Source organism: Colossoma macropomum, unplaced genomic scaffold (assembly GCF_904425465.1).
Source record: "Colossoma macropomum unplaced genomic scaffold, Colossoma_macropomum, whole genome shotgun sequence".
In the NCBI taxonomy this organism is placed as follows: domain Eukaryota; kingdom Metazoa; phylum Chordata; class Actinopteri; order Characiformes; family Serrasalmidae; genus Colossoma; species Colossoma macropomum.
Genome location: NW_023494810.1, coordinates 12,461,026 through 12,486,132, shown reverse-complemented (window position 1 = coordinate 12,486,132; position 25,107 = coordinate 12,461,026). Strand labels below are relative to the sequence as shown.

The 25,107-nt window shown below is 39.5% G+C and overlaps 1 protein-coding gene across 4 annotated transcripts in view; it reads right to left on the bottom strand.

Moving 5' to 3' along the window:
• The window catches only part of atp2b2 (ATPase plasma membrane Ca2+ transporting 2), a 94,230-nt gene that overhangs the window by 61,934 nt on the left and 7,189 nt on the right, over window positions 1-25,107 (bottom strand). For all 4 annotated transcript variants that reach the window (XM_036559527.1, XM_036559524.1, XM_036559525.1 and 1 more), the window contains exon 3: window positions 10,057-10,694. In XM_036559527.1, the coding sequence (XP_036415420.1) occupies window positions 10,057-10,255 (199 nt within the window). In that variant the 5' untranslated portion in view covers window positions 10,256-10,694. The remainder of the gene's footprint in view (window positions 1-10,056; window positions 10,695-25,107) is intronic.

The following is a 25,107-nucleotide window of genomic DNA, read 5'->3' as shown; positions in this document are numbered from 1 at the left end:
CAAAAAATGTATTTATTTATTTGTTTGTTTATTTCCTTGACTTTAATCAGTGTCACTTTTTTCACTGTATTATATAATTCCTTGTTTTTATATGTGTGTATGTATATTTATATGTGTATATATGAGTGTATACTGGTTGAATGACCCTTTATAGTGCAGTGGTGCAGCATTGTTGGGAGGGTTTTGTTTGTTTTCTCATTTTTCTTTTTTTATATGTTTATTTTTTTATTGTCTAAAAACAATAAAAAGACCTTGGTTAAAAAAAAAAAGACTGAACGCTATCTTTTAAATTCTCACTGTTTAAGTCTGAGCTCTAGAAATATGGTGGCTAATTGCTGCCAGAAGTTGAATTACTGAGGTATACTGCAAGCACATTTAGAGATATGACTTCATAAATCAATATTCAGAGTCATCTGATGACTTATGAGCCACATAAAACTGCTAGTTTAACCGAAGCAACACAAACAGATATGCCAGGAAGGGCAGACTTGGCGGCGTACACAAGCCCCACCAGCACTCAACTTGATCCTTTGAGGGACACAGTGCCTCATACACATATTTCTCCCAGTTCTGTATAATGACACCCGATTTCACAAATGAGCCAACAAACTGAACCCCATTAGCGAAATCAAATAGTGTTGCACAGGCTCTGGAATGAGCAGCGCAGTTTTTCTTGGACCAGTGAACTAAACATTATTGGCCCATATATTTACAGGTTGAAAAAGAACGTCATGTACACCGCCTGTCAAAATTTAGAGGACCCACAGCTTCTCAAAATGCTTTTAGTACAAATGAGTATGTTTTTTCTTGTCTAAGATATATGGCACTCAACACAATCTAATGAAATCCATTAAAAAAAATGGTTCTCTTATGAGTTAGTTACCCAGTTAGCCAAGAAAAACAGATTCTATTTGAAAATCTGACAGGATATCTGATTGGATACGTTCCTTTGGTTTATCAAGAGAACATAGTGAGAAGTTTGACATCAGTACATGAGTAACAGCCTTCAATGGTGAATAATGTGTTGATTAGCCTGCTACATCCTGTCAAGAGAAGACAGCTACTTTAGAGCCCCACAACTGTAAAGTCCTTGCATCAAACATTTTATATGATACATGTATGATACATATGAGATGTCGGCCTAAATTTGTTCTGAGAATGGATAAAAAGTCTTCTATTAGAAATGAGGCAACATAGTGTAAAAATACTAGAATATTAAAGAGTTTTTTATCAATTATTTGAGGATTTGTCCTAAAGTGAATTTGCCAAGCTGGCAGTGGTCATCACGGAGGACAGGTGTGTAAGGCTTCATTAGAGGCACCCAACATCTGTTAAGATCCTGAAGTGGAAGTGGCATCCCTGCTGTTTGAACTTAATTAGACAGCTGGTGAGGAGAGAGAGCATGTCTTGACCTGAGTGTCTCCTTGCCAGGACGGTACTGCACTAACTTCAACCCTTCATCTACTGACTGCCCTCACTCACTCCCACTCGTGAGGAATATGTACAATAAAGCAGTTCTTCTTTCCAGGAGAACACACTAAGGCTGCACGATATGGACAAAATGCTAGTACTGTGATTATATGGCTACACACTGTGACTGCAATACAGCTTGCAATACATCAGAAATGCAGTGATGACTAGTAATGCAACATACCTGCATTATTTCAACCAAAATAATTTACATTTGTTGGGTTACATAAAAACCATGATTCCTCAAATCTACGATTTTACATTTCAGTAATATTTGATATTCAAATTTTATATTTGAAAAATATTCTCGACTCAAAAAAAAACTTGCCTGGAGAGAAACTCTACATCTGCAACTATGATTAGTCAAGATGCTCACAGCACACAGTAAAAGCACCATGTTTGTTTAGAGGGGCTTATTTGCATATTGCACCGTTCTGCAATATAGCATTGCTATATTATTACTCTACTAGGTCAACTTTGCCAGTACTCTATCATTTCTCTCCTAAACCAACAACAACACTATGTAAAAGCATTTTTGTGCTGTGTATGGCAGTTCAATTGCATCCAAATACACAAGACATGCTCATTGTGGTTGCCAGTATACACTGTAAAAAGTGTTACTAGGTTTAAGTAAATAATACACCTACATTTATGGTGAAATACATCTGCTTTCTATTTTAACAAAAAACACTGTGTTCAAAAAACATACTTCTGTTCTTAACTTCTTAACATAGCTCATTGTGAAAGATCTATTTTTTTTCAGTTCAGTTAACAACACAGTAAATCCAGTTAGTTGAAATAGATGGAATTGAGTGCAAACTAATACGTCACATCTTAAATGATGATCTGTGCATTGTTTTTAGACTGACTATAAAACAAATTCATGATAAAATTAAGGTGTCTTTGTATCTTCTTGGTGTATTTGGTCATATGATGCACACACGAGCATATTTTTTGAATTTTGATGCACAAGGCCTGAAAACTGTCCTGTCAGGCACAATACACAAACGCAAACATGTAATGTTGCAGTGTGTTGAGTAATGATAGCGCTGCTTTGGTGTGCTTTGGAGAATCACATCCAATTGTGTGTGTGTGTTCTTTCGGAAAAGAGAAACTGACGTATTGTGCGTGTAAGGAAGAGTGACAGAGGTCATCCTCTCTCACCCAGCTGAGATGTCAGTCTCAGGTTACTGATGAAGGGCTCGGATGTATACTGGCCACAATGGCGCCCATTACAACACTGTGGAGCCCCTGAAGCTCATGAAAAAGTTATGACACGCGATGATGAGCAGTATGTCGGAATACCTGAAATAGACTGCTTTAAATACAGGCCTGTCGCGTAAATGTCAAATCCATAAGATATTTCTACTTAACCTTCAGAAGTTGCAGTTGTTGCTGGTGATAACAAAAGCATGGCATTATTTGACATGAATTATTTTCCCCTCACAGTTTATGTAACAAAGGGAAAACTTAAAGTTATTATTGTGCAGAAAGGAAAAAATATTACTTTTGCCTATATTTTTTGTCACTCTGATATTAAAACAAATGGAAAAAAGAAGCACTTCTCGAACCTGTCCATGGAATGTAAATCAAATATAATTAATGTAATTCTTACTTAACTACATAATTAATCATGTAATTGTGCAATCACATTTAAATCGTACAAAAAAAAGGTAAAATAAAAAACTCTAAGGGTTAAATGTAGTAATGACTAATATAAGATTATCAAACAATTACATGACAATATGTAGCAAATGACAAGAAAGACAATATTCAGAAAAAAATCGCAGATTTTGGAATAAATTGTGCTTCTACTGCTTTTAATGTTAACATTAAAATTAATCTTGTTTAACATGTAAGACATTAAACAAACAGGGCTCATGTTGTTATATAAATGTGAAGGGCACTGGATCATGATCATGCTGCACAGTCAAATATCACAGCAGTTTCCCACAGCGTAGGGAGGAGAGAGATGGAATGGAGACTGACAGCTTTACCACGTACTGAATTTGGAACCCTGGTGTGGCTCCTTGTAGCAGTTCCGTAGGAGCAAGGACTGCAGAATGCAGTGAGCTTTCACAGTGCGTAAAGAGATGTGTTTAAGGGCATGTCTGGTAAGAAGCAGACTCCAAGTGACACTAGTTAACTCTCATTTAGATCAGGCAAAAAGTTACACCTAGTTGTTGCATCACAACTTGGCGATTTTGATGATGTTATCACTGTAGTGTCAACAGTCCTGACAAATGGCATGCATTGAGACAGTGATTGGCAACTTATTTGCATGCACAAGTGTAGACTCAGATACAACTAGATCACAAATGCAATGGCAAGATTCACTGCAAAGCAACCAGTTCGTTTCTGCTCAGGGAAGAAAGTTTCATTGAAAGACAGGCAATGATCAGCACACTTAACTGTCAGCTAGCACTGCAGGAAACCATTCAGGGTCAGCGTGTGGTCAGGTTATCAAAAATGTAGAGTATTAAAGGTTTCAAATTAACTCTATAGATTGTGATTTTCTTTTTTTATGAGCGTTCTCATAAAAACGCACTATGATAATGCCATTTTTAGGGATATATGATTATGCCAGTTTTCTATAATAATACAGAAAAATATGATAATACTGTTTTTTTGGGATACTTCAAAACGACTTATCCATTTAAAAAAATTAAAATCGCTCAACTCTATTGGAGACATGTACATTTAATATATCAGGGTCAGGGTCCATACTGCTTTATCTGGTCTGGTCACTTTAAACAGATTTGTGTGACATTTTTTTATAGTCCAAAAGAAAGTGCATCTCTGTGCATAATTCTAGTTTTGTAAACCATAGCATGATGTTTGCTCTATACAGCTTATTTTGAGAGCAAGCTTTTCCTCAAATAAAATGCTAGAAAGTAAGATCAAAAGGGATACAACCTCTCTCTCTCTCTCAATCAATGGGTGAGTGGGTTTTAATGCTCATCATCAGTAAGGCCTGGGTTGCCATGCACACTGTTTAGTGTGCTGGAAAGATTGTCCTATGATTTTTCACTCCATCATAAAGTTACTCTGCAATACTGCTGAAATTAACAAGCAATAAAATATTAAAGTGTTACTGCAGAAGACTGATAACGTTCCAGTCCTAGGAAGAAAAATGCCTCGCTTCTGATAATATGAAATCTTTACATCCCACATGGAATTCACATGATATATATTCTAGAAAAAGTACATGTCCATGACACTAATGCAGTCACTGGAGGGAATGATAACAAAAAAGGAATGATATCATGTCATGCAGCTACAGTACAGAAAAGAAACTGAATGATTAAATGGCCAAAACTCAGTGCAAGAATACAAAGAACTCAAATAAAACACTTTCTGAAGCGACTAAGCTTCAGAATGCTGACTGACCATAAATGACCATACTCGGATGGGCCAAAGAATAAACGCAATAAGGCTAAAACCATTTTGATAGGTTCTGCAGTTCCCCAAGGGCAAATCCCTTGACTTATTCGCTTGTAGCATCAGTCTGAAGTACTGATATGAGAGAAAAATATGCCCTAGTCCAACAAAGACCCGAAGCTTTGTTTGGCAATGCCTCATTCAGAGAGGTCACTGGGGCTAGTGTTGACAGCTATAAGCAAAAATGACATGGAGAACACTGTTTGTTTCAAACTGATGTCAGTTATATGAGAAGAAATACGCCTGTACTTAGCTGAGCTGAGAAGTGACTCCCTTGCATGCATTTTCTCAATAAATTTGTCAGGCTGTATAGCTTGAGAATGTTACAAACCATTTTTCAGTTAATCAATGGCAGAGAAGTTCTGGCTCTCCAAAAATGAGTTGGATTTAAATTAGATCTGCTTTTTTAAATGTTGTTACATTTTGGCACCTTCACATCACCACAGCCACTGAAAAAAAAATCAATACTTTAATAGATAAAAGACTTTATGATATAACTTAGATAAACGTTATGATATGTTAGCCACAAAATCTAATAACTCACAGCTTTCTTCAGTGAGCTAGTTATCTACTAAGCCCAAGAAATCAGATTCCAACTACAAGAAGACAATCAAAAGCCTGACTGAACTTTGGTTTATTATGTGACTGTGGTGAGATGTGCTGACATTGGATATAAGTACGCGACTAATAGCCCCTGAAGTAGTCCTACAACTGGAAATAAGCTGTTGATTTGCATGCTGCGTCTTGTCAGGAGAAAATGGCTACTTTTAGCTTGCAGCTGAAAAGTACTCCTTCATCTAATGTGTTTGATACATGATATGTCTAAGTTATACAAGACACAAAGGCCTTAAAATGTTTTGTACACAGCTAAAAAGTGCATTATAATCTGGGATTAATAGTATTAACAAATTTCCAATAGCATCTCATTCAGTGTATGAATCGGAGCGTAGCAGTTTTTAATTTTCTCAGTGCTCCTACTTCATATGACCTTGTGCTGTCATTGAGCTACAAAAAGATCAAGAAGCACTCCATCTCCCTCAAGTCTGCCAGCATTGTCTGCTCTCTCAGACATTCAGCTTTTGTCCTCAAGCTCGGATATGCGGTTGCTCAGACACTGCAACCTGCCAGAGTCCTAGGACCCAGCCCCATGTGTCTGCCAGCAAACCGATTTGCTCTGACATGTCAGCTCAATGTTAAAGCAAGGACAAGGCAATACAGCATTAACGCTGTAAGCCACGTTGTGCATACACTCACATAACAGGGACACAGGTCAACAGGGAGACGGGAGGATGTCAAAGGAGCCAGCGCCAACAAAACAAAGCAACACGTCTTAGTCAGCAAACACCCCGTCTCCGGCTAACGGTGCTCAGCAGGCATCAGGGAGGCTGCGATGAGCTGGAATGACGGATGAGGAGGCTTAGGCAAGGGAAGGCGGCACACGCTTCACAGGTCTGAAACGGGGGAGTCAGCTGTCGCACTTCACGAGGCACAGCGCACCTGCCCGCTGCCAGTGTGGTGAAACGTGCCTCTCTGAGCGCCGTCCTCCTTTCATCTGGGCCCCAGGAACATGGCCTGACTCAACAAAAGATGTGTGGAGAAGAGCACCTGGGTGGGAACCAGACTCAGGTAGAGATTAGAATTGTGAGTACAGATGAGTCATGGTGTTTTACAAACACATTATGATCAGATAAACCGAGTGAACTCATTCCCCTCTGCAATATAGACCTTATTGCAGTGGTTTAAAACAGTCCACAACCATGGACCTGGAGTACACCTATCTACCCTGTTTGAAGTATGAAATCATGACCTCTACGTATACTGTCTGATGAAGCTGCTGATATGACCTGTTCTGTTCTTACTTTTCTGTGTCAAAGACTGCTATCGCTGACTCCAGCTCCAATCCAAGGTCATACATTCGGGAGCATCTGTCCCTCGAAGGGGGGAAAAACTGTAACATATCATTTATAATCTACTCTCAAAGGAAATGCTTTCTCCTTTTAAGAATGGCTGCCAGAACGAGGGCAGCAATACTGACGAGCAAAAAAGAGTGTCCTTATTAGAGGAGATTGTGCTCCTTCGGAGCAATTCCTAGTGGGCCTGAGATTAAATAGGATGTGTCAGAAGGGAATGAGCACATGGGCAGGCGGACTAGATTAGCATGCTCATCAAGGGGTTGAGGGGGAGGGTGGTGCAGGCATGCTGAGGTGGTACACTGCTTAACTAGCCACCCGAAACAGAGCTGGTGAGAACGGTGGAAAGACAAAGGTAGCCAGCATCCTTCTTTTATACTCCAGAACCTTGCCCTTTCACCACAATATGAGCCCTGGCCTCGACCTGACCAAGTAGGCTAGGGGGCTCGGGGAGCTGCTACAGAGGATATTGGTCACTAGCAAGGAGCACACTGTGCATGTGTGCGCTGCGGTCATGTCATGTTTGGTGCTTGGCCCCCACAGTGTTTTGCCAGCTCGCTTTGACCTTCAGCCCCTCTGTCGGTTTTGCTGTTGCATCGGATTACACAGAGCATCTCGTTCCCAATAAACGTGGTTTATATGTTTTTTCACTTTAGTTCTCCTTCACTGGACACACATCTATCTACCTTTCCTGCTTGCTTCCGAGCAGTAAGAATTGTGCCAGAAGCTGAAGCTAAATGTCCCACGCCTACGCCCGGCCATTTAGCAAGCCGTCTCATTTGCATTTTAACTTTAGATTCAGATAAGAAGAAGTGACTGTAGTAATTTTAAGCCTCTTATAAAGAAACTGGTATGCACATGAAGCAAATACTAAAGAAAGTGGTGGGACCTGGAAGACAAAAGTGTTGGTTACTTTTTTGCGTAGGCTTATTGAGGGGAAGGGTGGGTGCTAAACTGGAGTGAGGTGGGCCATCAGACGGAAATAGAAATGAGAACAGAGGGAGTCATGGGGGAGGACAGCCACGGCGAGGGAACAGACACTTCTCGCTGGTTCGCAGCTGGTGCCAGGGCACAGCACACTGGTTCCATTAGCATACAATAGCCATCTCACATAGTCGTCCCCTAGGGCCTTTCTCAGGCAAATTGTTTACTGTGAAGCCATGACTGAGATGTCTCTTTCTTGGTCTGATTGTATGGGTATTGTATGAGTTATTGATGTCACCTCAGCACGTGAAGTAAGAATAGACTTGTTTTTTATAGTCCCTGTACCACCTGACCCAAGGTGTTTGTGTTACACATCATGAGAGATCTCTGCTGAATGCTTGCACTTGCTATACCACTATCAGAAAAATGCTTTCCTTGGGAGGTCCCCAGTTTCTTACACATCCTTTTCAATTTCCAGCTGCCAGTAACCTTGGAGATTTCAGGAAAGGGAAGGATATGGATGCCAGCAACATGGCCGTTCAGTGGTACCCACATACTGCCAGCACTCAGGATACAGGTAATAAGAAGATAATGCCCTTCTTGGAGACCAATCTACTCAGCCCACATCTGGAAATTCTCCATGCATCCATATAACCTTGTTTGCTTGGTTATGGCTTGAGTAATTTGGAAAAGTAATCGAATGAATTAAAGTATGAAACAATGCAAGCATATTTGATTAGGCTGACATTTTAGAGAACATAAAATGCCTTCCTGATGGATTCTACTGCATCAAAACCCTTTCTTTCCTTCCTTAAGTTTCTCCAAATAGCTAAATCAATTGCATTAAATATTCATATTAACTCCAGCTTGTACCAGCGCCTACTTAAGGTATTTCTGTGTGGTCTTGTATGCCTAAGATATTGGTACTTGCCCACAAGGTTTCTTGTTTCCCTGTGACCTAATCCTTCTGCCTTTTTTTTTCTACAGTCAGTTACTGCAATCTCACAGGTCGGACCTGCACATGTGTAACATATAAAATTTCACCTGGCCTCACGTTAGAGTCAAGAAAAGATCTGAAGGTGAGAAAGTAATATGCCCCATGCATACCTTTATTAGAGATGCCTCACTAGAACGCAGCTGGTTATATGGCACTAAATGAAGACAGTTGCTGGGTACATGAAGGTGACTGTTCCCTGAGTGGGAAAATGCAGTACAGTGCTTATTAACAAGGTTAGATGTGACCATTTGTCTTCATTATCACATCACACTCAGGGTGTCAGCCTGAGTCGTTCTAGCAGAGCAGAGCCACAGTCTGCTCCTCCCTCCAAAAGCGCACAGGCGGTCGTGTTTGCAAAGAGATGAAGGAAAGGCTCGGCTGTCTTCAGGGTCAGATGCCACTACCTCTCAAGGGTTCTTGCACCAAAGCCTTTCACCAAGAGGTGGCTGGCTCACACACAGCTTGTCTGTTTTTAGGAGATAAAGAGATCACTGTCCTGAGCAGAATCAGGTCAGCTTCATCACAGTCTATAAAGATGATTAGCTATGTATAGCCTGAACCAAAGGCATGCTTAGTAGAACCTCTCCTGGGAAAGGGGGTTTATACATCAAAGCTATATCAAAGTAATTATAATTTGTAGTGTTGAAATTCCTGACATATTACTTTGCAACAGCACAGACAGCCATGTGCTTCATCAGCATGTGAGATAACGGCACTATTAGCGCATTGTTAGTGTCTCTACCGCTGATCGGTAAGACCTAAAGGGGGCCCACACTGTGGAACCCCGATGGTCTACTGGCATCCTATCAAGTAACTGATAAGCCATGACGACACACACACAAAGATCGCATCACTTTCCACTAAGGTGCAGGTAAGTGCCTGTTTCCACTTTTTCCAGTAACAAGAGGTCTTTCTGATCTAAAAGAAACACTTCGGAATTCCACGCAGAAAGCAGATGCGGCCATCGGATTCACAAATCAAATCACACCTGACAGCACTGTCGTTTTAAGAAGTATCAAATTTAGTTTGACCTCTGTGCTGTTGCCTGGGAGATACATTCTGCTTAATAACTGTGCCAGACAGCCAACCAGCACAAGCAGCAGGTTTATGAAAGAGGAAAAAACACTAAAGACAAAAGACCTCTTGCTACACACAAATACAAGGAGAACCAAGTAAAAAAAAAATCAATTATCATTAGAATGAGTCACCCAACGCTTGAGAATGTTAGAGTGTGCAGGGGAGGGGGTAGAGGGAGAATGGAGGGGACAGGATTCGTTTAGTAAAAAGAATAAGACGAGAAGCCCAAACACTTACCCTCCGTCTGAGACGTTTTCAGCCTCTGACACAGTCCCTCAATGCCTCCATAGTCCTCCTGAATTTTGACCACAGCCTCCGTGCCACGGAGCTCCATAAGAGAGCGCAGCTCCATCAGAGAGCAGCCGAAGCCTCCGGCATGGTTGCCCTCGTTTCTTTGGTTCTTGGCATAAAAATCGCTGTTCCTCATGTCCCCCATGGTGGCAGAGTATTGCTTGAAAGGTTCGCTCTGAAGGTATCAGAAAACAAGAGGCTTGCCACGCGGCCAGTGAGCCTCTAGGGGCGGCTAGGGTAAAGAATATCTGAGCACAAACCGAAGAAATACAGAATGGGAACAAAAAAATTTGGGCAAACAGACAGGGAGATGGAGGAAATCAAAGAAACAAAATGATTAAAAAAGGGACAAAAAAACAGAAAAAAACAATCCAGTCCAGTTTCTGAGACTGAAGGAGAGACTCTTCAGCGTTACGAGAACAAGCAGAGCGTCCAGCCAGCCGTCCAGGGAAGCCCGGCTGAGGTCCTGAGGAGGATGCCCGTGCTCACCACGGCTGCAGTCCGGCGTCGCTCCATACGTGGTTTCCCATTCTTACCCGTCCTCCGCTCGGCTGCTGTCTACATGGTGATCCTCTCCATTACTCCTTCAGAGACAGAGACAGAGAAGGAGAGCGAGAGAGAAGGAGAGGGAGGGCAGGAGGGAGGGAGGGAGGGATGGGGGTGGACGAGAGAGAGAGAGAGAGAGAGAGAGAGAGAAAGAAATAAGAGCAAGTGAATCTTAGAGCCACAAGCAGCACAAAAAAGCGAGCGGTGAGAGACAGAGGGATAGAGAGAGAGAAAGAGAGGCTGCCTCATTGTGGTGTCGCCGTGGCTGCATCTCACTCAGCTGACAGCTGTGCGACAGCATACCGGTGCTCATCCTCGAAAGGGGCGTACATGTGGGTGTGTGTTTGTGTTGCGCGGACGCTGTCCATCCAGCCATCTCACCCCAGGCCAGGCTGCTATGCCACAATGGGTCGGTGACTAAACGTGGGACCTCATGAATATTAACCCCCTCAGCTCCAGGGGCTGTATTACAGAAACGTCCTAACTCTGAAATCTTATCTCTTTAGTCACATTGACACCTTCTGATAGGACTGAATTTAGGACAGTAGCTATTACAGAATAACAGTTCATAATCTTATCCATTAACCCCAAATAAGAAAACATTCTTACAGACACATCCTAACTAGACAAAATTTCCTAAATACTGTTCTAAATTTAGAACAACCTGCAATGGTATCCTAACTTCTGTTCTCTGTTTTTATATCGGTAACAGTAAGTGTCTAGCTAACTATCTTACATTTTTAACGTTTCAGCTGTGTACATATCGCCAGTTGCTTGGTAACAGGCATAACTGATTATCGACCTCAGCCCCAGGCTCATAATTCTTTTCGTAAGCCGTATTTTTGAGTTACTGTTACAAACTGTTACTGTTTTTTGGTAACTAGAATAAATGTAATATGTAAGAGTGTGGGACTATATGAAGGTCCTTAAGAGTTTAAAGTGTCTAACCCTAAATGTTGGTTTCCCAGACATTAAGCCATCCAGTCCATCCATCCAGTAAAATTCAGCACCAATGATGAAAAACCATTAGAAATTCTTTTCACTCCTCTATTTCACTCTTCTATTTTCACTCTGTTCGGATGGGATTAGTCTTCCATGGGAGATGAGGTAAAGTAATTTTACCACAGGACGTCTGTAATGTATATGACCAATTTCCATGGAATAAAAAATCTTTGTATAAATGACAGAGATGGGAGTGGCAACTCAATTTACGCACGGCCTTTACTCCAGAAAAGAATATAAACGTCAAACATTTAATGCAGTCGTAATTTATCCTAATTGACTCTCTTGCTTTCACTTAAGACAGTTGGTCATTAGCACTGCTTTCACTTAAGACTCTGCATCATTAGCATTGTCATTGGTTTTGCAATTCACAGCCAACAGTCAACATCACTGCATAAAATCGATGTTTTTCTGTCATTTTAATGTTTTAATGTGCTGAGATGTACAGGTTAGGCAGGAGAGTACATCTTCAATTTAGCCACAGAAACACAAGTAAATGCTTCTTCAAGTGCCTCCATACTTAAGAAACTCCTTCTTCACAGAATATGATTGCATTTCGACTGACATGTCCACTCACACAGGATTAAAATACCTAATTTCTACTGCTAATTTTATGTAAGCGAAAAGGCACTGGAATTTTTACTGATAGTGACTGAAATCACTGAGAAACACCGGAAAAAAGTGACACTCCTCTACCTCCTCATATCAATGATAAACTCAGATGCAAATTGATACAATCACAGAATGTAAATCGAATGTAAATTATGGAACTATGTAATTAATTATGTAACTGCGTAAATACATCTGAACAACAGAGCAAAAAAACAGTAATAACTTTAGACTTCCACGGATTAAAGTTATAGCGTAGTTTTTAGGAGCGGGGGGGGGTGAGCACTCGGGTCAAAGCGAGCATCAAAAGAGCCCCGCTAAAAAAGATCCCGAGACCCGACGTCAAGAACATGGCACAGCACGTTACGCTGAGGTTGGCTGGAGGGGACATGTGTGGACAGAAATGTTAAAGGAATTATGTAATGCAGGCTGAAGCAACTCTACTCCAAAGACTGCAATGTGTGCGTAAGGGCTCTCAATGTTCTGGGGCAAAAGGGCCAATAAACGGCAGCTTCAGGCCTTATGTGGAATGTTGGTATTATGTGGAATTTATTATTATTATTTTTTGTGGCTTTGCATGCTGCATCCAGCTGTAACAGTACATTACAGAGTACAGGTGAAGTAATAGCAATAAATATTAATACACTTGGGTCATGATTTTGCACTTCATTTCAAGGTATTGACAGACCACAAATCATTCTTAAACCATTCGATCATAAACTATTATTACTATTGCTATTACTATTATTACTACTAATGATTTGGAAGGAGCTGTAAGACTTTTGTGCCCTAAATTTCTGTGATTCTACATGAAATGCTAAACAATTCTCAGAGTGCTGTCTTTGTGTCTGAAGCATGACCTAGCACTTTTGTAAACTTCAGCACTGTCATTTTTGCTTTTTGCCATCCTCCAACTGTCTATTGGCAAAGCCCTGCTGCTCTGACAAATGTAATTTGTCAAAAGCACCTCCCTGTGAAAGGCACAGGCAGCCCAGCGATGGACTTGAGAACCTCTTTGAGTGGGAAAGCACTACGTGGGGGTGTCCAGCATGTTAGATGTTGCTGGGACAACATTCTGCAGCAAAGCAGATCTACAGAAGGCGGATTGGTCTTCTAGGGATACATTGCTGGTATACAGTTTGACACTGCAGCCCATCTGTTGCAGTTTTTGTTAGTCATCCTCAAGCCATTCACTAATAGTCAGTTTCTGGCTGATTATTTTTGAGCAATGAACAACCCTCAACCTAGCAGCACAACTGATGTGTGTAAAATCTCCAGTAACACCACTGAGCCTGTGCCCACATCACTACACACTAGCATACTACCACGCCAGTGTCACTGCTGTGGTAAGAGCAGTCCTACACCCAACAGATATCTGTTTAACAGCAGTCTTGTGGTCAGCATTCTGAATACCACATGCAGAGACTTGCTCAAGTAATTTTTCTGCATACATTCCTTTAAAGGAAATCAATCTGCCTGAATAGCAGCTAAAAAGAAATTACATCCTCAAAAGCCCATCATCTACTTAGCCACAACAGACAGACTACTTTAACATTGGATTACATTAACAGATTATACACCTAGATCAGACAATATGATCATAATCGAATCCCCAATAACATGATTGGATGCCTGTGATTCGGTTCACTTCAGCGAACGCTGAAAACACTGCATCAACAACTATGAAAGTGAATTACAATTAAAAATCAATAGTTTCAGTGATGCCCATGTGATTTTAGCATGTGGATTATTGCAACTCAAGGCATCAGACTACTAGCGATATGCTCTGGTTCAGCCTTAACTGTCCACAGAGCTGCTTTAATCAACCTTGTATGAATCGTCCAGGAGACCTAGTCACTTTACAGGGGCTGTAATTTCAAACCCAGCTGTGCAGAAGACACAGCTGGCTATCATATTTCCTACTGCTTATGCTGTTGCCAGATTTTTTAATGAAGAGTTCTATAAAGGATACCATAACACCTGTTCTCTTGGCTAAGCAAGTCTGGAAGGTTTCCTAGTACAAAGTAATTCAAGGAAACTAAACAAAACCCACCATCACTTTAAACAGTTTTAGTGGAGCTATTTTAAGCTGTACAGGACATCAAAGTCTGATAACTAGCCAAAAAACAAGTGCACTATAAATACAGTAGAAACTGACTGAACAAACCCATACACCCTTCTCACCATCCATCACCTGGCTGTCTACAATTATACTGACGTATCAAGAAATATGTACGTAGCCACTGTTCAGAAAAACAGCATTTGTACTATCGCTGATGTGTTCTAAATCTTTCCCATCCACTACTAACAGCAGGGTCATCCAAACATGCAACGCTCTGCCTGGTCTCCTGCTTTTATTCTCCTCCCAGTGCAGCACAATGACATGAAGTGCTGATTAGCACTACTAGAGCTGATCTAATGGAGCTGAAGAGGCTACCAGTGCAGCCTCAATGGTCCCCTAAAGCAGGCTATACCCAGTGAGAGACCAACCTAGATAAATATGAGCCTATAAATTTAGTCAGAAACATGTTTCTCTTCAGCGTGTGAGGCACAGGTAGTGATGGGTCATCCATACAGAAGCAATAGTGCAGCAAAAAAGGTTAAAGAGATTGAGAGAATCTAATTTATGCGATAGTTACAATGGAATTTTACGATACGGAATTTTTAGTAATTAATACTGATACAATGCCGATACCTACAAAATGAACACTACAGTTTAAAGCTTTAAGGTAATTCATAAAAATTTCTGAAGTTTATGAGATTTATGAAAACTGTAAAGCCATAATCAAACCTCGTATGCCAATAATTTCAAACAAAAATAATAGTAACATGCATTTTGGAATGCTAGTTGTTAAGTAATCGTCAGAGTGAATTAAACAAGACCTGCTTGTGCTTCTTCACATGAAAGACATCCTGTTTTTTCAGATGGTTCACTAAACTTAATGAGTTACCTCCTTTACTTTCGGTTTGAATTTATCAGTAACATGGTTTGCAGACTGTTTTCTTGAGCATTAATAATGTTACCGTCAACATCTGTCTCAAAACCAAAATCAACCAATCAAACCAATCAAAAATCTGTTGATTTCTTCTTCATTAATGTTATCTGGGTAGGCCAACACCACAGCAGTACATATAGACCCTACTGTCATGTTCTTTTCCTCTCACATTGAAGGGAACTTCCAAGTTTTCTTGTGTATGCAGTCAGACAGGAATGTAGAACCATTTTTGATGTACTATAGATACTGTAGAAAACTAGTACCTTTCAGAATCCAGACTAAGCAGGTTTAGTGGAGATCACTTAACTTAATGTGGTTTAAGGAACATGTGTACACAGTGTTACTTTGGCCTTGAAAAGCAACTGATCATGGGCATTTAGGGTCAGAATTAGCACTTTAAGTTAAATAATGAGGAGTGAGAAGAACCTCAGAAGAACCTTCCAGACCGATCCATCAACTCAAACAGGCAAAACTGCTGTTTTATACTGCCTTTTCGCTCTCTATCACTCTTTCTCTCTGGCCATCTTTAAATGGGTAATGTAATAGTTTATACCAGAGTGCATTCATGGGGAAAGAGCAGCCATTTTAATTATTGACGTGGGCTTAAGTTTTTAATGTAAGTCATTTCATTGGCGTAAAAAAAACAAAGGCATGTGATGTACGCTTAAATTGTGTTCAAATTACTTCAAAGCCTAATCTGATTTTGCTATACTAAAGTCTAGAGAAGGTGCTGGAAGATTTCCTCTTTTTTTGTATGGCATGAAAGACATACATCACTCTGAATGACAGGAGCTCAGTGGAGCTCGTAGTAACATCTCAAACAGCAAAGAATGGCTCTCAACAGGGCCAGGTGATTTTGTGTAGTGGCACATGAATTTACTTAACCTACCAACCATGGATTAATTCGCAAGACTGCTTGTTTTACTTGGACACTTTAACGTGGAGACACAGGTTGTTACCAAGACAACTTGAAAACAGAACGCTAACCAGCAAACAACGGGTAAAAAGAATAATCTCAGGTCAAGTATCCAGTGGTTCCCAAACTGTGGGACGCGTACCTCCCAAGGGCTATGTCGAATGACACTGGGGACATGTCAAAAAATTCTAAAATTAATCTTTTCATCAATTTAATTTAATTACATTTAAATGGCCAGCTGGACAATTACATAAGTACTTCCCCGATACGGGCTACAAAAACAGTTTCCAGCACAGGCCAGTATCATTTACTATCTGTTGTTTAGGGATGTACAATGCTTGTTAGTCATGTTCATGAGTTAGTTTCACTCTCACAGGTGTGGTTTGATTATTAGTTTGCAGCTGCTGTGATCAGCATTTAGCGGTTAGCATTTACATTACATGTTTATAACATTGCTTTGTGTTTTTAGCTGTTAAACACTAAGCAGATGATGTTACTGCGATGTATGCGATCTGTGATCTGGGTTAGTGAGCATTTAGTTACTGTTAATAAGAGAACTAATAGTTTCATTGTGGGGACTAAAAACCTAAAACTTGAAGCCATAAAAGACCATGAATCATCCAAATGCCACATCCAGGTAAGAATGATAGTACTGTTTAAATCAGAATTCATGGAGGAGAAGAGGAATGCTCAGGAAAACGAGAGAGAGAGAGAGAGAGAGAGAGAGAGAGAGAGAGAGAGAGAGAGATGTTAATCTTGTATTATTTTTCACATGCAGTTACACACTGATAGTTAAAACAAGAAAGTGGCCAGTAAAAAAAAATGCGTGGCTGGTAGATCCACCAGCCACAGTGGCAGGTGGACAAAAAAACACAACCCTGCCTCTCAGTGTATCTGATACAAACCAGGCTTCGTTTTCCTGATTCTAAAGTATTGGCTTTGAAGTTACAAATGTCCCCCACACACATTTCAATTATAACATTTCAGTGAATCACCCACTTTGACAGTCCTAACAAAGTCTAAGAGGAAATATTTGTGCCTTCAAAATGAACACACGTTTTGCAGTGCCTCCTATGGGTAAGATGCTTCTCTGCAGACATTCTGCAACCCTCAGCTATAGAGGTCATGTGGACAGAAGCATCTGAAGAATGTAAGGGGAAAAACTTCTAAGGCTGGCAATGACATCATTGTTGCTTTCAATGTAATTATGCTATCTTACCTTGTTAAAGTCTGTTTTTATGTTTTATATACTAAACATTAAGCTATAAGACTACACGACAGAACTAAATTCCATAACGCATTCCTTAATTGTATAAAGAATGGACATAAACTGATTTAGTATGTCAGTTTAGAGAGGTGAGTCCAGGTCAGTTACTGATCTCATGCCTAACACAAGCTATTCTAATTATATCTAACCAATGCATCAGGAGAAATAGTGCCATACACTGGTGCAATATATCTCTGAATCATTTTATATCGAACATTTATCGAACATGTATTGCAATATCGAGGAAAAGTTATATCGCAATAGTTATCGTTATCGTTTTATCACCCAGCCCTACTTCTAGGTAGGATATTTTGATAGCTTAAATCTCCTTAATAAAAAAAAGCTTTCCAGCATCAAAACTACAAAGCTGAAGTCAGCTTTTTATTCACCCGCTTCTTGCTTGAATTTCTGCATTCCACCTTAAATGGTGGAGCAGTTATAATGGCTGAGGCGCCAGAATATAACTGCTGCACCATTTAAGATGGAACAGGAATATTCAAACAAGAAGCTGGTGAGGAGAAAGCCAACTTCAGGCTCGTATTAAAATTACAAGCAGGATAGTTTGACAGTCTAAATGTCCTTATCAGAAAATGTTACCATCAAAAACATTTTTTTTAAATAATCAGGATATTCTGAAAGCCTAAATCAGGTTATCAGAGGGTAAGTTGTAATATTAAACTGTGTCTGTACTGAATTAACATTAAAACACAATAAACTGTTTGAACGCTCTCATGTTTGAACCTCTCTCATAGCCACATGATGCCCCTTTTAATATAAATGCACATTTGATATGGTTTTCATATGTTTAAATTAGCTATACTATTTGAATGTTTATGCAAGCAAAATGTGCATAGTGCTGCTAATTTTATTTGTGGTTTTGAATATACAACTTGGTAAAATGATTTCAGTTTATCAGTACCTTTTGAACATTTTCAGCACATTTTAACAATACTGCAATAATACTTAAATCATACCATTTATTCTCTAATATGAAGTTTTCACTGCCTAAATGTGACTTTATAAGCAACAAATTGATGTAATTAAAAACCCTAAACTGCATTTACAACCATTTAAAAAACACAGGAGTTGTCACCATGACATTTTCAAATATGTTTTTAGAGATATATTTAAAAGGGAGAGAATAAAAATCTAAATGCTGTTTGCTTTTGCTGCTTTTTCCCCTCCATAAACAGTGAGACTCAGCGTGATATTCCATGTACAGTGGTAAATGGGGATTTCTTTGTCAACCACAGTGATTTCTAATTGTGTTGAATGCACACATCAAGTGTGCTGAATGACACCACAAGATGTGACTATTTCTGAAACAAACAGCAGTGGACCAAAGAGCGCAGCTCAAAGTCATTTTGGTTTAAAGGGTAAAGAGATTGCAAGCCATGCTGTCTTTCTTCCCAAGAGTCTTCCTTTTGTCTGCAGTGAGAGTGGGGCTTTTGAAGAATGGCAGCACGAATGGCTCCAGGCTCGCTAGGCCTTTGCAGTGAGAGCTAGAGATTACACGCTATGTCTCTCACATGGCTGCCCGTGGACGACTTGAGCGGTCGGCCTTTGTTGCCACTGAAGCCTTAATGCACCCTGCCTTTCAATATCAGAGCCTGTGAAAGGTCTGCCTCTAACAAGAAGAAAAAACGAAATCACCTGAAACATGTCTAGGTGAGTGACCTTGGGTGACCATCTGATGCCACTAAACCCAAGACGCAGCATTTTCTTGGAAAAGTTCAGATCAAACACGTATCCCAACTAATGAGATGCAAAAAACAGAATTCACTGATTCAAATTGATAACAAGCCTACATTTGGTTGGAATTAAAAAGAAACCAAGCTAAAAACAAATGTGGCCAAAACACGTACAGCAAATAACATGAAACTACATATAGCAACACAGTTTATAAGGGTCAACAAAAAAAAGTGACAATTTCTGTTGTTCAATCTACTCTTCTCCTTCAATAATGTAATTTCTGCTGTTGCATGCATTTGATATGTAAAGAACTAACAATGTCATCATTTTTTGTCATAAACTAACAAAACTTTTTGAACATCCAAACGCATGAATAGGAGTATAGGTCAAAAATCAGTGGCAATTAAACAAAATAAAATAAAAGAACATTAATAAGCGCATTTGAATTTGCTCAAATTTAACTGTTCATAGAGAACAAGTTTGCCACAAACAATCACCACTGCTTGCCGAATTTGAACACAACTTACATTTATGGCTGGAGCTATTTTGGGGCGGTCAACTTCACTGCCCCACTGCATTCAGTAACATTATAGAGCGTCAGTTTAAGATAGACACTGTCTAAAATTACACTATTTCAAGAATATTGCACTTAGAAAGTGAGATAGGATTAAATAACCTAAAGACAATACAGCGATCCGCACTCGTTTGTGTGACGTTTATCGTTTGTGTGATGTTTGTGTAGACATGGCCGTGTGGTTGGTGAACCTGAAGGTGTGATTTTTTATTTTATTGCTGCGACTTTGCACATCCTTGATTTTAAATTTTGGCAGGAAAAATATATTTTTTCAAATTTATCTTTTGTATTAGCAGGAAAGTTCATTAAAACAGTGAATTTTTAATAAGATATTCATCTTTATTGTCTTCATTGTTAGTTAGCAAACGCATTAAACAACCAAGCTAAATTTAAAAACTGATTTCTACATTAATTGAGCGATTCATACTTAATCATTCATTTCAACAATAGATAGATTATTCAACTATAGGGGAGCTAGCAGAAATTAGCATTATTGTAGTGTTGGTAATCGGATGAACCTAAGCCCTTCCAGCCTTACAAGTCTTCTACATCTTTGAATGGGGGGAGACCTATAAACTCAAAACTGCAAGCCCTGCACAGATTAAACAGATTTGAAATCACTGGTAAACAATATAGCATCAGCGTTTGGTGCAAATAAAGCACAAAAATTGTTTTTTTTCAGGTTGTTCCGGCTACTTTGCATGCACATATCTCCACAAAAAGGAGGTACTTTACCAACAAGGCGATTGACTCTTTTAATTGAAAGGCAGGACGTCCCATTTTACAGCCACCATGTTGAGCATTCTGAGCTATCCTGTTTATTTTTCAACCAGAAAACTCCTTTATAGTGTCTCTGGATGAACAAAGACTACTTAAAAAGTTTAAAGGTTTCTGTATCAAGCCTTTATCTCTCTCAGCTAGATGAACTTGAAAAGTTATATAAAACTGGACTGTTCCACACTTTATTTTATGTTAATGCAGCTATGCTACTCTCAGTTCAGCGTCTCTCCAAGTGCAGCAAGCCCCCTAGCAGACTGCCATGCTCACAGCACAAACATTTAACAGAAAGACGAAGCTACAGGCCACATGCAGCACAGTAAAAAGAGGCTGCTCCTAATATGCTCCACTAGAAATGTGCTGTCATACTCTGACATTTACTGCAGGGTCAGCTACAGCAATTTACTCAAGTAGTGGTGACGTAACCAACAGCTTCCTTAAGCACCACTGTCACTCGTGGCTGTATGATTCTCTAAAAAGCTGTACTCTAATAGAAAGTGGCAAGTTGCGTGCTGTTATCGCGAGTGGGTTCTGTTTCAGAGAGAACAGAACACATCTCACTTCCTCCACCCCCGCCTAACAGACTGCTCCCTGCAGCTGTCCGCCCCTCTTGAAGGGGACCACTGGAGAGCCCTTGGTGAAAGCCCTCTCAGATGTCAGATGTCCCCTGCTCTGCTGTGTGCTATTCGCCGCTGCGAGTCCCTAGGGTTCCATCATGTGCTGACGATGCATATTGATCTACTGCGGAGGCTGTCACCTTTGCTTTGCAGATATGGATTGCACCGGGGGTGACCTATGGAAAGCTCAGCTGAGTACCTCGTGTCTTCTAGGGTTTGGTAGAAGTCTGAACCTGCATAGTGCTGCACATACATGCTCACAGTGCACATGGCCTAATATGTGAACTCTAAACTGATTTTTGATTTTGATGAAAAGTATAGATACTTGTGCTGTCCAAGTGTTTAATCTGCTTATGCAATGAGCCTAATAAATTCTGCCTTTTAATTAATTCTTCTTACAAGTAATGCAATCTCTAAATGCTGTCATCACACCTACAGGACTGTGCAGAGATTAGCCAAAGCAAACAGGAGATCCCAAAACTGCAGTAATATGTGTGGGAACAGATTACGTGGATTGTGAGATGTAGAAAATGCTAAAGCAACTTCTAAGCCTGAACTTTGGAGGTGTGTCTGCAGATTTTTTTTAAAAAACTGAAAGTGAGTCTCCTGAAGAGAATGGAAGCTGTAATAAAGCTTAATATAAAAAATAAATATATATATTATATTTAGTTGTTGAGGCTTCTGTGTAATTGTCTGTTAAATATACGTTCTGCTTTTTCCTGATGCTAAAAAAAAATAAAAAAACAACTTATGTCACAGCCATTTTGACTGGAATAAACATCTCTGGTCTTGGAATAAAGGTCTCTGATTTTTGTACAGTACTGTATTTTTGAATGAAAATAACAAAGCCAAAAATTCATGTTTCTCACAAAACTAACAAAACAAATTTGAGCAAACAAATAAATGCATAGGAATATACTTCAGAGTTAAGTCACCTATTATTGTTACTCTGCCTGAGCAAATGTTTTTGATATCATTGCTAATGATATCAATTCTGGTCTGAAAGTAGAGATGCCCTTGTTCAGAATCTGATGTTCTGTACGTGGCTGAGGCAGCTTTGCCACTGTGGCAGTATTACCATTATCACAAGTGGGCCTAATGTTGATGATGAAACATGATATTGCAGCAGGAGCATTAGCTGTTTTAATGCATCTATAGGTGAATCGTATACTATGTGATACACAACATAGGGAAGGAATAAGGAAATGGATGTGTGTGGGGGTGCATGGGATTGGCATGAATATACACATGCTTGTGTTGTGAAACCATGCATATTGCCAGGGGCACACCTGCTGGCTGACTGCCTCTTTGGGCCACTAACAAGCATGATAAGAGAAGCTGCATCAGCTCGTGCTGCAAAGGCTGGTCACTTGGAGAATCTGTGTATGTGTGAATATGCATTTTCTCTCCATGCTGTGAATACACGCCTGCGATTAGGGCTCCACAATATATAATTTGTTAAACAATTCTGCAATACTGATACTGCCAAGGCTTACAATACCTAAGTAAGGCTATTGCTATTAGACCAACATCAGCAGAAAATGCCGGATGCAATACTGGAGGTCAAAAAAGAATGAATGTGATCCAGTCATATAGCAGATCTAACCTAAAATAGCACTCCCTCACACTGTGTGATGTGATGTTGTTAGCTGTAGTTCTTACAGTGAGGAAGTAGAGTGAACAGTTTCAGCATGATAGTCTACTTTTAGATGCTCATCTAAAGTGAAGTGCTTCATTTAAAAACATCTATCTGCTGCCTTCAGTCAAATGACTTCACTCTACTCACATTCTTGACATAATTTACATTTATTCGGCAAATGTGTTCACATTATAATTAACTGCATTTTTTGTTTGGAGATGAGCTTTTATTTGCTTTTGTAATCTTTTGATGACTTTCATGTGCACTTTAAATTAATTTGATATTTGCCATTTCCAAGTCTTTTTAAAAAAGGTGACTGAAGTCTTAAGTTTATTACTGTGCATAGAGTTAGCTCGAAAGTATGAACTGTTAAAATGTTCAAATGTTAACTGTATTTAAATGCCAATAAACAAAATTTCCTGTGATTGCCAGAGGTTATTATTCAACCTCAAGAACATTTTCAAATTCTACACATGAAGGCACAATAAACTGAAGCGTAGCTAAAAATAGTGGAGTTCAGGAGCACTTTTTGAGAGGATAATAGTTAATACAAGACAAAAAATTCATTCATGCTTCCTGAGACTAAGTGTGATGCTCAGTCCTATGCAAAGTCGAGATAGACAGCAACGTCTTTCGAGCGCTACTGAGGTTCACTAAACCGAAGCTAGCTGATTTCAGAACCAGAACTTTTAGTTCTATAACTATTCATTTTGTTGAATCACATCCTTGATTTAAGGCCTGTTGGATAACAGTTATTCAGTAACTAATAACAGTCAATTAATGATCAAAAGAATTTGCCAAAATTGACATCTGTAATTGACAAAAAACTGCTAGAGATGCATCAATATTAATTTTTTCCCTTCAGATATAGAGTACCGATAACAACTCCAATTCAATCTGACCTACTTGATAGCTACCTATAAATTACAATATTTTTACCATTCCACTTTTCAAATACTGTATTTTGGTAAACACAGTGTTCTGTAACACAAATAAAACATACTAAGCTTTAATGAATGGCATTTACTGGTTGGAAAACTTCACATTAGATTTTTTTTCACATTAGATTTGTTTTCAGAGCTACACACAGTCGCTGTGCTCTTTGGCATGGTTTTCTTTGAAAATGAAATTAAAATTTATCTTAATTTATCAAAATACGGGCATTAGAAATTTTGCTATGAGCATTTGCACTACAGCTTGCCTCAAATGTGAAATAATCCAACAACGTTAACATTGCTTGATTCAGTTAAGCTCCATATACTGGGGTGGATGCAAGCATCAGAAATTGCGTTGCCATGCTAGTATTCTCCTTTGCAGAGACTGATACTGCAGACTGAGACTTTAAGTGCCAATATCCGGGCTGATACCAGGGATCGGTGCAATAAAAAATACAATAATACAAATAAAAAATACAAATAAATGTAATGAATTTACACTAACAGTTAAATACACTGCAAGGTGTATCAAAATTCCAAAGTGCAGCAACAGAATTAAAATGCAGTATTATTTTGCTTGCAGTCCTAGTCTGTATGTGTATGTTGTGTCTGCGTTTGTTTATAAGTGAGCATTTACTCTCTGTGGTGTGTCAGTGTGAGTGTGAGAGTGTATATATGTGTTTGAGTGCCAGTGAGTAAGAGTGTGTGTGTATGTGTGTGTGTGTGTGTGTGTGTGTGTGGATGACTAAGTCCTTGTGTGAGTGCGCATGTTAGGGAGCGTGACAGTGTTCGTGTTTGTGTGTGTGTGAGTCACTAAATGCTACACAGGGACAACAGCCAGCAGTCGCTCAGTCGTTCGCTCTTGGCTACTCAGCTCCTTCTTCCCAACAGGTCAGCGGTCAAAGGCGCGAAGCTTCAGCCGCAGACAAAACACACCACCTCCACTAAAGCCACCAGAAACCTCCAACTCCTACTATTTTCCTTTTATTTTGATAAACTAAATAAAATGACGCATTGAATTTACAAATGTTTGCATCACTTCCACATTAATGAAATAAACTACATACACACAGTTTTGCCTTTCAGTTTATTTACATTCAGGAATGATTTTGCTGATGTAATATACAGTACAGGGCAGAAGTCAGAGATCAACCTTTATTTATTTAATTTTCTTTCAAAACTGCCATTAAGTTGTTCATTTTTCAGCACCATTAACAAAACATATTTAACAGAAAATTACACAGAAGCCTCAATAAGTAAATGTAATATCATTTCCCCCCTTTTTTTGTGCGTCCACACTTTGCTTTTATTGTATTTTCTATTCTTTTCAGGAGACTCACTTTCAGTTTCTCAAAGAAATCTGCAGACACACCTCCATAGTTCAATCTTAGAAGTAGGTTAATCATTTTCTGAAGTAATCAAACACA